At 44.9% G+C, this 14,947-nt stretch overlaps 1 protein-coding gene across 3 annotated transcripts in view; it reads left to right on the top strand.

Moving 5' to 3' along the window:
• MAP7D3 (MAP7 domain containing 3) overlaps positions 1–14,947 on the top strand; it is an 85,186-nt gene that overhangs the window by 49,246 nt on the left and 20,993 nt on the right. For all 3 annotated transcript variants that reach the window (XM_033137408.1, XM_033137407.1, XM_033137406.1), the window contains 2 exons: positions 996–1,246; positions 10,655–10,790. In XM_033137408.1, coding sequence (XP_032993299.1) covers positions 996–1,246; positions 10,655–10,790 — 387 coding nt within the window. The remainder of the gene's footprint in view (positions 1–995; positions 1,247–10,654; positions 10,791–14,947) is intronic.

The following is a 14,947-nucleotide window of genomic DNA, read 5'->3' as shown; positions in this document are numbered from 1 at the left end:
CATTGCGACCCACACCTCCCCATTCAAAATCCCCTCCCTCTCTGGGAACGCAAAGGTGTCTGTATTCTCCTGCTCTGGGGCTACAAAAGCAGCATAGCAAACGCCCCCCCCCCCATGTCCCCTCCTGTCAAGCTGTTTCCACTGCACAGCAGCAGCTTCCCTGCCCCCCCCCAATCTCCTCCCCACCCCTGCAGCCTGGAAAGGGCAGTGGCTGAAGGAAGGAAAGGGTCATAGGGTGATGAGGGGGGTGGCAGGAGGTGTAAAAGAGCCACATGCGGCTCCGGAGCCACGGGTTGCAGACCCCTGTGTTAGCCGCTATCCATCCTCCAACCACCTCCAGACACTCACACAGGACCTTCACTGGTGAACCCCCCCACCCCCGATGATCTCTCCCAGTAGCTTCATATAGATGTTAAAAAACATATAGATTTTAAAGGGAGCCCGGGGTCCCCACACACCATTTTCTGGACACGGCCCAGGAGGAAGGAGCGGAACCACTGTGTAACAGGGCCTGCAGCTCCCAGTTTAGGTATGATTTCCCTTGCTAAGTAGTTCTTAAGGCTGTTGAAATATACAGTAATTTTCTAAGCTCTGTTGATCCTTATAATTTCGATGGGTAAATATTTCTGAGCAAATTTCCATCTTCTATTTCACTGCTGTAAAAAAGGGCTGTAAGGGGTAGTACCGTAGACCTGGACCTATTTAAATGCAGCCTTAACCCTGCAGTCAGAACTTCCTATCTGGACTAAAGAGTTAGGAGCTAAGGAGTTGCCTGTGCCAGAATATACTGTATTTTTCCATGTATAAGACTGTATCTCCCCCCACCCAATTTTTAAAGTTTAAAATTGGGGGTCGTATTATACACGGAATGTTGCCATTATTTATTTCTTAATTTGGGGCAAAAAAATAGGGGTCGTCTTATGCACTGGAAAATACGATAGCTGTACACATTTCTGTGCTGTGCAGTTCTCTGATCGATCCCTTTTTCTCATCAGACAAAAGTCGCATCCAAGTTCACCCAAAAGACAGTGGCCATCATCTCCTGTTTTGGTCTCCAAGCCAGCGCCAATTCAGCGCCCGTCCATCACCCCAAACGTCCTTAACGTTGCCAAAAAGCAAAGTGACCCAGCGTGCCGACCAAAGGAGAGGTTGGAGCACCCAGAGGGTCAGGATCCTGGCCCAGCGGCCGTGCCACACCCCTCCTCAGAGAGAGAACTGGCTGCAGCTGCTCCAAAGACCAAAGAAGGTAAGACAACCTGCGCGAAAGGTGATCCGCTCGCCTGTTGTTCCACTCTTCTCCCCTTCCTGGGTCTAGCTCAAAGGTTTTCCTCATTGGAAATAATCATCATCATCATCATCATCATCATTTTTTATTTCTATCCCGCCCTCCCCGGCTGAGACCGGGCTCAGGGTGGCTAACATCAAATATAAACTGATACAAAATCAAACAATAAGTAAATCACTTCTTAAAAATAAGTCAGGATAAAATGGAAAGAATGGTTGCCAGAGCCTTTGGAGGACGGTGCATTTATCTGCTATTACAGATGAGCTTTCAGGAACGTCCCATGACTAAATGTGGTCAAACGTGTATAATGCCGTTGATTTTTGCATTATGTTGACAATTATTTTCTCAACAATTCTAGTTGGTGAACAAAATCAGCGCAGTTTCTTAATAGTTTTCACATAGGAAGCATAAGGTGAAGGTACAGGACCCCTGTGCAGCTCAGTCCAGTCCAAGGTGACTGGGGTTGCGGCGCTCATAGGGGTTAGGGATAGGAGCTAGAGATATGAGTTAGGGATAGGGATAGGGGCTAGAGATAGGGATAGGGGATAGAAATAGGCGTTATGGATAGGGATAGGGGTTAGGGGTAGGGATAGGGGCTAGAGATAGAGTTAAGGATAGGTGAAAAGGTGAAGGACCCCTGGACAGTTAAGCAGCACTCCTCTTGCTTTCCGGCTGAGGGAGCCGGCGTTGGTCCGCAGGGAGCTTTCTGGGTTGTGTGGCCAGCAGGATTAAACTGCTTCTGGCGTATGGCGGAAACCAGAGCTCATGGAAACACCGTTTACCTTCCCACCACAGCAGTGCCTATTTATCTACTTGCACTGGCGTGCTTTCGAACTGCTAGGTTGGCAGGAGCTGGGGCAGAGTGACGGGAGCTCAGCCCATTGTGGGGATTCGAACTGCCAACCTTCCGATTGGTAAGACCAAGAGGCTCAGGGGTTTAGACCACAGCGCCACCCGTGTTCCTATAGGAAGCATAGCAGGTGATGTATGAATGGTTTTTGTTTCATCAGAATGAGTAATTAAACACGAAGACGGTTTGACTTCTTACTGACTTTCCTCTGCATATCTTTCTGCCGGCAGCCAACAGTCTCAGGGCTTTAGATACAATATTCTCAGCCTTTACTATATTCCATTATTCAAGGGCTCTACTTTTCACTAATCGTTTAAAATAGGAATCGGAGAGAAGACGATCCCTGCTTCTCAAATGCTCCTTGGTCTTGAACATTAAACTTGGTCATGCAAAAATAACACACCTACCCCTTTGTTTTTTGTTTTTGTAAATTAGTACGTAATTGGAAATTTGGTGGTGTTTTTATCACATGACATTCTATAGACTGGTCTTCGCATCAACACCCTAAAGCAACTTGCTGTATTTTTTCATGTATAAGACTGTATCCCCCCCCCCCTAGTTTAAAATTGGGGTTGTCTTGTACTTGGGATGTTGCTATTATTTATTTCTTAATTTTGGGCTGAAACAAATAGGGGTCGTCTTATACATGGGGGCATCTTATACACAGGAAAATACAGTAATCTGTACTTTTATAGATTTATACTGATTTGCCCAATAGGCCCAGGTTCTGTTATGCCCTTGTTGATTTATCAAGCATAACCATATCTTACCTTGTACTCGTCTGTACCGGTGTTTTCAGCACAGTTAGTCTTTCTGTTTAAGTTTAATTCTTGCATACCAGTGTCCACATACTTTGTGCAGTACAAAATGTACTATTTTCGTGAAGGAAATTTAGCTCAGTGTTTTTCAACCTTTTTTGGGCAATGGCACACTTGTTTTATGTAAAAAATCACGAGGCACACCACCATTAGAAAATGTTAAAATTTTTAACTCTGTGCCTATATTGACTATATATAAAGCAATTCTCTTGAATAGGAATCAAATAAACACAATTTTTCCCACGGCACACCAGGCAACATCTCGCGGCACACTAGTGTGCCACGGAACAGTGGTTGAAAAACACTGATTTAGCTCTTTGAATCAAGTGGTCTCTTGCCTCAAAAACAAACTGTATTGTGCCCTTGAAGGTTAATGTTGTTTAAGCTTTCATCAACTCAAGCAGTTTATCAGATTTTCAAAAGGACATTTGGTCAGTTTTAAACTTTGACATACCAACGTCGAAAACAAATGTTCTGGCTGTATTGCAAAATTTTGGAACGAAGCTCAATTTGAAAATCAGTTAGCAAATATATATTAGTTAAGTCTTATTTCCCATGTCTGATGCCTCTGGAACTGCTCTAAGTTAGTGCTTCTGAAGTTTGTGGTTCTACTAATACAAAGGGGGGAAATGGGTTTCTCAGGTGTTGTGACCTCTGACTTAGGTCCCCCTGAGGGAAACAATGCAGAATGAATGCCTCAATTATCTCCCATCCTTGCCCCGGTGCGCAAGGAGCACATCCTCTACTCCTCTGAGCAGGATGGACACACACTCTGTCACCTCTCAAAAAAGAGACATTTCGGAGGAGATGTCCTGGGCATTTGTCTCCCTGGAGAAGGACTTAGGGGCTACCTTAGCAGAAAAAGGAGTTTGACCCAGACACCTGGTGGAGGCACCGCTCTCTACAAACAGCCACAGGTGAGTGGGTTGCTTGGCTGCTACATTCGATGTCAAATGCACGCGATTTGGAAGCACGATTCTTCTGGAGGGGGTTCCCTCCAGGTTAATCCTTTAGGCTGATTGACGTACGACTAATCCCTCTAGCGCAAGTCTTAATTGTTCGTCTCCCCCGCCCCTTAGCCATTATGTAGAGCATGCTCAATGTTACGTCAGGCACGTCCAACAGGTAGATCACGATCTACTGGTAGATCGCGGGGTGTTCCTGGCCGGTCTCTGGTCTCCTTGCCCCCAAAATTTGGCTTCCAAAGAAAAGTCTAACAACGATGGCTTCCTAAAAAAAGCTCAACAATTTTGCCTTTCCCAAAAAGCTCAGCGATTTTTGCTTCATAGCAAAAAAAGGGCCATCTGATTAAGTTCCATTATCGGACTGCAGATTCAGGGCGCTAAGCTGTGTTTTATATAATCGACTTTTGATTATGTTCTGTGCGTATTGCAATGCTCCTTCAGTTCCATTCATTCATATATTCCATTTTGTTCATTCATATATTCTGTTTCACTCATTCATATATTCCGTTTCATTCATTCATATATTCTGTTTCATTCATCCATATATTCCGTTCTATTCATTCATTTGCTTCTGAAACAAAAGCTCAACAACTTTGGCCTACCCAACGACAACAAATCGACCCCTGCCAGTTTTCTTACACTGTGAGTAGATCGCAGTCTACTGAGAGTTGGACGTCTCTGCTAGTCTAGTACAAGTCTCAATGGTTTGTCTTCCCCTCCCCTTTGCTGTTATGTAGTGCACGCTAAATGTTACGTGTCGCCTCGCTCCATTTGACAATATTTCACGTTCTGCACAAATACACCCCTGGCTTCAGACACGCATGTTTTCCTTTGCAGAGCCGCCGGCCTCCTACACCTTCCTACCTGAGTTGCCACCCTCCATCTTTGGCCCCTCGTCTCCCGCCGCCTCGTCTTTCTGCCCTCAGGATTTCCAGCCCACCTCCTCCGTCGCAAGGAAGATCCTTTTTGGATACGATCCGATGTCCCGAATTCGCTCTCCCTCTCACTCCTTGGGCGACTCTCCTACTACCCCTTTCCGCACCGATTTAATGGATGGCGCCTGCTCCCCAAGCATGCTCCCTCCTCCTCTGGATCTTGGGGAAGACCAGGGAGCTAAGGGTGGCTTCCTGCGCAACTTTGCTCTGGAGGCTTCACGGCAGGGAGATGGGGTGGCTGTCAGCCCTCTCCGGTGCTTTAATTTCCCATCCCCTCAGAGGATCAGCCCAAACTATATTTATACCTCCCGTTCCACTATCAGTCGGAGGTTGCCAAATAACCAGCCGGTGACTATGGCGACGGATCCCTATATTCTGGAGAAATTGCTCCACACCTTCCAAACCATGCGGTGCAGCGTTGACAACATCAGCCAGGAGCTCAGGGTGCTGAACACCCACCTAGCTGATCTCTCGCACCACTTTAGCACACTGCCTCACCCTAGCCACACTCCTCACAATGGCCCCGAATACTACGGCTGAAGAGACAGAGATCGCCCAACCTTTCTAGATCAGGCCTTGTGTGCTTGGACCATGTCAGGCTTTGACTGGGAGGCACAATTTCTTGACAGGGAACAGCTCTTCCCCCTTATGCACCCATAGCTGTGAACAGCCAAGGAAGAGACCGTGACGGCCTTGTTCATTCATAATCCCTGAGTACTAGGCTGCGGTCGCGTGACTTGGGGGAATGCTTGGCACCATCACATTACTATGTCTATTTTCCTCAATTTGATACTTCTATTGCCATACAACTTTCAATCAAAAAGCAATGCTAGAAATTGTCTCCAGTGGTGTACGTGTGTGACCTTTGGCAATAAAAAGTGTCTCTTCAAATGCACAGAGCAGTCTTCTTTTATTTTAGCCGTATCTCAGCAAGTGCCATGCATATTAAAAACACTGGTGGTCCTTCCAAACAATATCTTGAGAATTTAGAACAGTAACACTGTCCATGATAATAGTCTAACATGTACCGTATTTTTCTGTGTATAAAACTAGGGTTTTTTTACCACCAAAAAATTAGGTTTAAAATTGAGACTTCTTCTTATACACGGGTAGTGCTGAGGGATGTTTTCTTAATTTTGAGTCCCCAAAAATAAGGGACGTCTTATAGACGGAAGAATACATGATATTGTGTTACATGTTCTATAGCGGGATAGGCAGCCTAAGGCTCGTGGGCCAGATGCGGCCCAATTGCCTTCTCAATCCGCCCCATGGAAGGTCCAGGAATCAGTGTGTTTTTACATGAGTAGAATGTGTGCTTTTAGTTAAAATGCATTTCTGGGTTATTTGTGGGGCATAGGAATGCATTCATTTTTTTCTCAAACTATAGTCCAGCCCCCCATAAGGTCTGAGGGACAGTGGACCGGCCACCTGCTGAAAAAGTTTGCTGAGCTAGATAGGCCCAATGGTCTGACTTGGTAGAAGGCAGCTTTCTTGGTCCCTATATGAGCTTGCCGTATACTGAGTTAGATCACTGGTCATGTTGGCCAGCATGATTTGACTGATGGTGGTACGCCAAGGTCTCAGCAGGAAGCACCTGCTCACTACGCAATGTCTTTATCCGGGTGAATAAAAATCAATGATTTTTTTTTTTTAAATCGGATTATTATTTAAATCAGAATTTATTAAATCAGAATTTTTAAATTTAAATCGGAATTTTTTGATTTAAAACGCTTTGGGAGGAAAAATCTTTCCAAAGATTTTCTATTCATTATTATTATTATTATTATTATTATTATTATTATTATTATTATTATTATTATTATTGATTTTTATAAACGGGAATAATGTTCTACAAATAAGTCGGCCCAGTTTTCTCCTGTCCTTTGTCTATCACAAAAATAGCATAGATTCAGGTAGGTAGCCGTGTTGGTCTGACACAGTCGAAATATATATAAAAATTGTTCAGTAGCACCTTAGAGACCAACTAAGGTAAAGGTAAAGGGACCCCTGACCATTAGGTCCAGTTGTGGACAACTCTGGGGTTGCAACGCTCATCTCGCATTACTGGCCGAGGGAGCCAGCGTACAGCTTCCGGTTCATGTGGCCAGCATGACTAAGCCGCTTCTGGCGAACCAGAGAAGCACACGGAAACGCCGTTTACCTTCCCACTGGAGTGGTACCTATTTACTTGCACTTGACGTGCTTTCGAACTGCTAGGTGGGCAGGAGCAGGGACCGAGCAACGGGAGCTCACCCCATTGTAGGGATTCAAACCGCCAACCCTCTGATCAGCAAGCCCTAGGCTCTGTGGTTTAACCCACAGCGCTACCAACTTAGAGACCAACTAAGTTTGTTACAAATAGCATAATAAATGTGGATAGTTTTCTGTTTCAGTAACATTATAGTCCAAAGGCTATTCATGTGTGCTAAAACTCAGTCTTAAGTTTTTTCTTTAAAAAAAAATCATTTAACCACATCAGTTAACCAACATGGATACATATGCTATCATGTTATTGTTTTGGTGAAATGAATTGTTTAAATTGTTATGAAGGAAATGATTATTTCCTCCTTCCAATCAAGTACAGCAGAAAAGTTGTCCAAATGGAAACAGTTAACTTATCTGTCAATGTATTTCTAAGAGTAGAACCAAATCAGTCATTTTTTTTAATAAAAAAATTATTGGTATTTCAACACAAAGCAAACAAAGCAAATACATACTTACTACAAAAAATACATACAAACTACAAAATACAAAAAACAAACAAAAGAAACAAATACATACCTAACAACCCACCTACCACAGGAACACACCAATTTAATTGTTATAACCTTATTTCAAATCTTACTTAAGGGACTTCCTCACGTCCTCTCTTCTGCGTTCAGTTCAATTTTACTGTAGTAACTTTGTAACTACTTTAACTCTTATTTTACAATTATTCTTAATCCTAATCTAACATCTTATCTCTATCAGTTTATTCATAACCATAATACAAAGCATAAAAAAGAAACAGAATCTTAACTTCTTATATACTATTTTAACCTAACATTGTACTGCTAACGCCTATTATGTCCGCCGATTTCACTTTCAAATGTCTAACTTTTCATGTTGTTTCAAATATTCTTTGAATTTCTTCCACTCTTCTTGCACCTTCTCCTCCCTCTGGTCTCGGAGTTTCGCGGTCAGTTCTGCGAGTTCCATATATTCATTTAACTTCATCTGCCAATCTTCTACTGTCGGAAGCTCTTCACCTTTCCAGTTTTTCGCAATCAGAATCCTAGCAGCTGTTGTGGCATACATAAAAAAATGTTCTATCTTTGTTGGGTATCTCATGGTTGGTTATGCCCAGCAGAAAGGCCTCTGGTTTCTTAGTAAATGTGTTTTTCAACACTTTTTAAAAGTTCATTGTAGATTTTCTCCCAGAAGACCTTTACCTTTGGGCACGTCCACCACATGTGATAGAAGGTACCTTCTACTTTTTTACACTTCCAACATTCATTGCTCAATCCATGATACATTATAGCTAATTTCACTAGTGTTAAATACCATCTATATATCATTTTCATAATATTCTCTCTTAATTGTTATGAAGGAAATGATTATTTCCTCCTTCCAATCAAGTACAGCAGAAAAGTTGTCCAAATAGAAACAGTTAACTTATCTGTCAATGTATTTCTAAGAGTAGAACCAAATCAATCATTTTTGATAGAACTGTCAAAACCATTCTGAAAATTTATTCTTCCAAAAATGAAACCTTCCTCAGGTTGTGTATACTAAGATGATACCAGCAATAATGAATCTTTCTGTAAAAAAATAAAGTCTTACTGACTAGTGATTTAAATCAAAACTTACAAGTGATTTAAATCGTGATTTAAACGTGATTTAAATTGATTTGATTTAAATCAGATCCACCCTGGTTTAGAAAAAGAAAAAGGAGGAGGAGGAGATCCAGAAGGTAGGATAAGGTGATCCTCACCTTCAATTCAGTAAAGAGCAAGAGGCCAGTTAGCACAACCCCTTGAGCTGATGGGGAAGTTCCCATAGCTCCTCCTCCTTTTCCTTTTCCTCCTCCTCCTCTTTCTTTTTCTTCATTTCCTCCTCATTTCTTTCGCAACCCCTCGGAGCCGAGTAAGATTGTCTTCCATAAACACAGTTTTAACAGTGAGTCCGTAAGGGACGGTGGGGGCCAATTCTGGATCCACATGTCATTCCGCAGCAGGGACATTGGTTTCCGGGTGGGAGTTGATCCTGGTGAGGCTTCCTTCCTCTTCACCCGTTTCTCCCTTGCGTCCCGAATTTGAGTGTCTTCAAAGCCCATGATGCCTTTGGTCAGGGCTGCTCTCCAACTGGAGCACTTGCAGGCCAGTGCTTCCCAGCTGTCGGTGTTTCTACTACATATATATAATTTTGTTTTAAATCAGATCCACTACACACACACACACACACACACCTTTGATCATGGGTGCCCACCAAACCTTTTTCAGAAAGAGCCAGATTTGATGAAGTGAACATGTGTGAGGACTGACCAAAGCTGTTGAGCTTGTTTTTTCTTTTACAATTTTACCTCAAAGGTTGTTGAGCTTTTTTAGGATCCCCCCCCCGGACATATACTGCCACGGGAGCCAGATTAAATCGACTGTTGGGCTGGATTGGTCCCCCGAAACTTTGGACATTCCTGCCTCTGGTGGAAGCTTTGGAAGAGTTGGAAAGGGCGTTGATAAGTGGTCCATGTTGGCAAATGCCAACAGTGGAACATTGGTAACAGAAAGTGATGGAGTACGCAGAAATAGCCAAATTAATGGGGGAAATTCGACAACAGGGTGATGAAACATTTCTAAAAGAATGGAAGAAATTTGTGTGTGGTATATAGGTAAGATCTGTGTAGAATAGGAAACCAGTGGAATAGAAATAAACCTCATAACGGGTAATACAAACAAATTTTATTGGAATAATAATAATAACAAAAAAGAAATGCATTGTAATTAAGTAACCAATTATCTCTATAAGTGGTGAGTGGTGTACAGATAGAAAAAGAAGAATTGTATGTATATAAATATATATTTAATTATAGGCAACTTATGGACAACTGCGTAGTTAGAACTACAATATTTAGAAATGCGAGAAAATTAGAAGGGACAAAAAGAAGCCCGAAGAAGGAAGGAAGGAAGTCAACTCGTAGGAATATACAGTAAATGTACAATGTAATATGTACAATATGTATCTGAAGTATGAAGTTCAAAAATTGATAAAGATTATATTCGATAAATGATCCAGGTTTCACAAGCAGAAAGTAAAGTTGGTAGTACAATAGCTTCTAAACGAGCACCTTGGTTTCCCTGCAAATGTATTCACCCTAAATTACTGGCATGATGGGGGTCCGATCTCATGCACCTTGGTTTCCCTGCAAATGTATTCACCCTAAATTACTGGCATGATGGGGGTCTGATCTCATGGGAGGCAGCCATTTCCCACAGCAGGAAACAGGATGTTATGTTTGGAAAAGTTGCAAACACACACACACACACACATGTACATATATATCTCTCTCTCTCTGTGTGTGTAGGTTTTTGCGCATGTTTTTAACAACAACAACAACAACAACAATTTATTTGTACCCCACCCATCTGGCTGAGTTTTCCCAGCCACTCCAAACATAACATCCCATCTGATACAATACTTTGTATTAACCTTTGGCTATCACAGCCTAGACAGGAAGCAGGATTTAATACAGGGCACGCTTTTCAGCAGATATGGTGGTTGTGCCAACAACTGTTTCCACTCATTCGGACCCCTTCTTTTTCCAGATGCAAGTAGCAAAATTGCTCTGGTGACCACAACAGCTGAAGAGGCGGCGAGGATCTTGGCCGAGAAGCGCCGTCTTGCGAGGGAGCAGAGGGAGCGTGAAGACCAGGAGAGAGCTCAAAGAGAAGAGGAAGAAAGGTACTGTGTGTGTGTGTGTGTGTGTGTGTGTGTAATTTTTATTGGTTTTTCCAAATATTTTCCATCCAAACATCTATCTTGTATACAAAATATAATAGCCATTTGGCTATTTCAGCCTAAGACTTCCCTCCTCCTCAACTAATGGTTTTCCAAATTAATCTCTAATATATACCGTATTTCCCCTTTCCCCCTTAAAAATGGTGTCCAAAATTAGGGGGCGTCTTATATATGGGGGCGTCTTATAGATGGAAAAATACGAAATTTTTATATAATACTAATTTTTATTGGTTTTTCAAATTTTTCCATCATAACAACTTTCCTATAAATTACATATAGAAACATTTGGCTGATAATCCTGGAATTTCCCTCCTCCTTGACTAATGGTTTTCCAACTCAATCTCTGTTATGCATTTTGTTCTTACTAATTTTACTATTAAATAATAATCTTAAAAAACAATTTGTGAATTGCATTAAGTAATAAATGAGAATTTAACCTACAACAACAACAACAACAACAACAACAATTTATTGATACCCCGCCCATCTGGCTGGGTTTCCCCAGCCACTCTGGGCGGCTTCCAACAGAACATTAAAATGCAATAGTCTATTAAACATTAAAACCTTCCCTAAACAGGGCTGCCTTCAGATGTCTTCTAAAAGTCTGGTAGTTGTTTTTCTCTTTGACATCTGGTGGGAGGGCGTTCCACAGGGTGGGTGCCACTACCGAGAAGGCCCTCTGCCTGGTTCCCTGTAACTACAAATCTTCTTGTCAGGTGGGTTTTCACCCTGGAAGATCTACAATAGACCAAATATTAATCCTGAATCATCTGGCTGAAAAGTATGCTGGCAAAGCCCCAAAGGTTCTCCATGTGGCCTTTATTGACTTCAAGCAGGCCTTTGACCGAATTTCTAGGAAGCAGTTATAGACAAAACTGGCAGCCACAACAATTGATCGCCGTCTTGTTTACCTGATTATTACTGTATTTTTTGCTCCATAGGGCGCACTGGGCCATAGGGCGCACCTTGCTATTAGAGGAGGAAACAAGGGGGAAAAAATATTTTTCTGGTTTTCCTTCTCTAAAAGCCCTGGTTTTTTTTTTGAGGATCAACTAAAAGTTTTGCAGCTTTTTTTGCAAAGGGAAAAGCCCTGGTTTTTTGAGGAGCAGCTAAAAGTTTTGCAGCTTTTTTGAAAATTGAAAAGCCCTGGTTTTTTGAGGAGCAGCTAAAAGTTTTGCAGCTTTTTTGCAAAGGGGGAAAAGTAAAGAGGAAAAGCCCTGTTTTTATGGGGTTGAATTCACATTTCTGCAGCTTCTAAAGGAAAGGGAGCCTTTTCTACAGTTTCCAGACAGATAATCTAATCAGCCAGTCACATGTCGCTGGGGAAACAAACAACCTCCCTCTGCAGCACATTCAACAAAGGAGGCCTGGGCAAGAGGGCGGGGCTGAAATGGAGCCGGGACTATTATCTCTCTCCCGATCTCTTGCTGATCAGCTGCTGAGAGGGGTCCTTTCAACACCCCCTTTTCTCTTTGTAAAATAAAAAGCATGATCCTCTTTTGGCCCCTGGGCAACTCAGCTCCAGGGACCACCATTCGCTCCATAAGACGCACAGATATTTCCCATTAATTTTTAGGAGGGAAACAGTGCGTCTTATGGAGCGAATAAATACAGTAACTTGCATGAAAACACCTTTCTGAGAATCAGGCTAGATAATGACGGCCTAGTTTCTAACCCTGTTACCACCTCGAGGGGGGTAAGACAGGGCTGTCTGTTGGCCCCAGCATTGTTTAGTTTTTATATTAACTCCATGGTGGCCCATATGACCAATAATGCTTTCCACCCCCCTAAATTAGCAGGCCGAGCTCTGAACGTCCTTTTGTATGCGGATGATGCCGCTCCTAGCTAGATCTCCTATTGCGCTGAGGTGAATGCTCCAAGCACTCTATGAATATGGTAATCATCATGAGCTTCAACTTAATTATGCCAAGACCAAGATTATGGTCTTTTCTGCCCAACCGAAACTCCACTTGTGGTCGATGAATGGTAGTACTCTAGAGCAGGTTAACTGTTTCAAATATCTGGGTCAAGTAATTCGATCAAACAGGCCTTTCCTTGCCGACAAAGGTCCGTATAGTTGAAGCTATGGTTTTCCCAGTAGTAATGTACGGAAATGAGAGCTGGACCATCAAGAAGGCTGATCGCCGAAGAATTTATGCTTTTGAATTATGGTGCTGGAGGAGACTCTTGAGAGTCCCATGGACTGCAAGAAGATCAAACCTATCCATTCTCAAGGAAATCGGCCCTGAGTGCTCACTCGAAGGACAGATCCTGAAGTTGAGGCTCCAGTACTTTGGCCACCTCATGAGAAGAGAAGACTCCCTGGGAAAGACCCTGATGTTGGGAAAGATGGAGGGCACAAGGAGAAGGGGACGACAGAGGATGAGATGGTTGGACAGTGTTCTCGAAGCTACTAACATGAGTTTGGCCAAACTGCGAGAGGCAGTGAAGGATAGGCATGCCTGGCGTGCTCTGGTCCATGGGGTCACGAAGAGTCGGACCCGACTGAACGGCTGAACAACAACAACATGCTAAGAAGCAGGCTCAATCAGTGAAAGTAGCCTTGAGACTTTTCCAAATGAAAGTCCTTCCACTACTTTTGGTGGGCATCTCTTTGGGCTCCCGTAGGGATTTTCTGAGACTGGAATCCATCCAATCGCAATTTCTTAGAGCCATCCTCAGGATCCCCCCTTCCATAGCGGGTGCGGTCATGAGATTAGAGGTTGGCTGCCAAGCTTTTTAGTTTGTGGCCTTGAAGGCGAAGCTTTGGCTATGGCTGAAATTATGCTTTAAACCAGTGGGTATGGCCCACTTGATAATGAGGGATGATTTCCAATCATCATGGGAAAGGGAGATCATAAATGAAGTTCAGGCCTGTGGATTGTCACATCTTTACCTGGAGTCTATGACATATAGTCAAGCCAGAGCTGTGATCTTCCAGAGACTGAGTGATATTGTTAGACAAGAGGACGTAGCCCTTGTGAAACCAGGGGTGTTCCTGGGGGAGCAGATCTATCCGGTTCCACCGGTTCCACCAGTTCCTTATCTCGCGGAAATCCACTATGTGGAATACCATAGACTCATCACAGCGGCTAGATTAAATGTCCTCAAATCTGCGATATTGTGGGGAAGGTATAGGGCGGGGGTTGGCAACCCGCGGCTCCCGACTCGCATGCGGCTCTTTGAAAGGGCTGCCGCGGCTCCGGGCAGGGCCGGCACTTAGCGCCGAAATGTAGGCGCCGCCGCGCCATGCTGCTGGCCCACCCACTTGCCTCCCACCCACTTGCCGCGCTGCTGCCCCGCCTGCGCCGCTGCCCCGCCTTGGGGGGGCCTCCTGCTGATCGGGCCGCTATGGTTGGTGCTTAGGGGGCTGCCTGCTGTGCCTAGAGCGCTGAGGGAGCCCCCGGGTTCAGGCCGCGCGGCGGTCAATTGTTTGCCGTCGGCGCGGGAGGGCGACGGGCCCTGCTGCCGCCGACACTTTCGTTGGGGGCCTCTCGCTGGGCCTGGCGGGCTGCGGGAGCCCCAGGATCGGGCCGCGTGACGGCCGAAGAGATGGAGGCGGGGCCGCCTCCGCTGGTTTCAGGGGCCTCCCGTTGGGCCTGGCAGGCTGCGGGAGCACCAGGATCGGGCCGCGTGGCGGCCGAAGGGATGGCGGCGGGGCGCGATGCGCTGCCGCCGTCGCTGCTGCTGTGGGGGCTTCCCGCTGGGCCTGGCAGGCTGTGGGAGCCCCCGGGGATCGGGCCGCTTGGTGGCCGAAGGGATGGCGGTGGGGCGCCACCCCCGTGGAAAGGGAGACCCCGACCCCCCCTGCCGCCCCCACAGCTCCCGTCCCAAGGGAAAGACGGGAGCCCTCGGAAGAGGAACACTCGTTGCCGCCATCGCAGCCGCCGCCGCTGCCGGCTAATCGCCATCCCAAGGAGAGAAGAGGGACACCCAGGGAAGGTAAAACCTCTTCCCTGGTGCCCAGCCGCCGTGCAACCACCGCCAAAGAGGGGAGAGATAGGCTGAAGAGGGCCACGAAGGGACACAGGCCCAACCCGAACCCACCCCCCCAGCGGCCGGCTCGTCGGAGGAAGGCCTGACTCTCACTGGTAAAGACC

This window comes from Lacerta agilis, chromosome Z (genome assembly GCF_009819535.1).
Source record: "Lacerta agilis isolate rLacAgi1 chromosome Z, rLacAgi1.pri, whole genome shotgun sequence".
In the NCBI taxonomy this organism is placed as follows: Eukaryota; Metazoa; Chordata; class Lepidosauria; order Squamata; family Lacertidae; genus Lacerta; species Lacerta agilis.
This window is presented reverse-complemented; position numbering and strand designations above follow the sequence as displayed.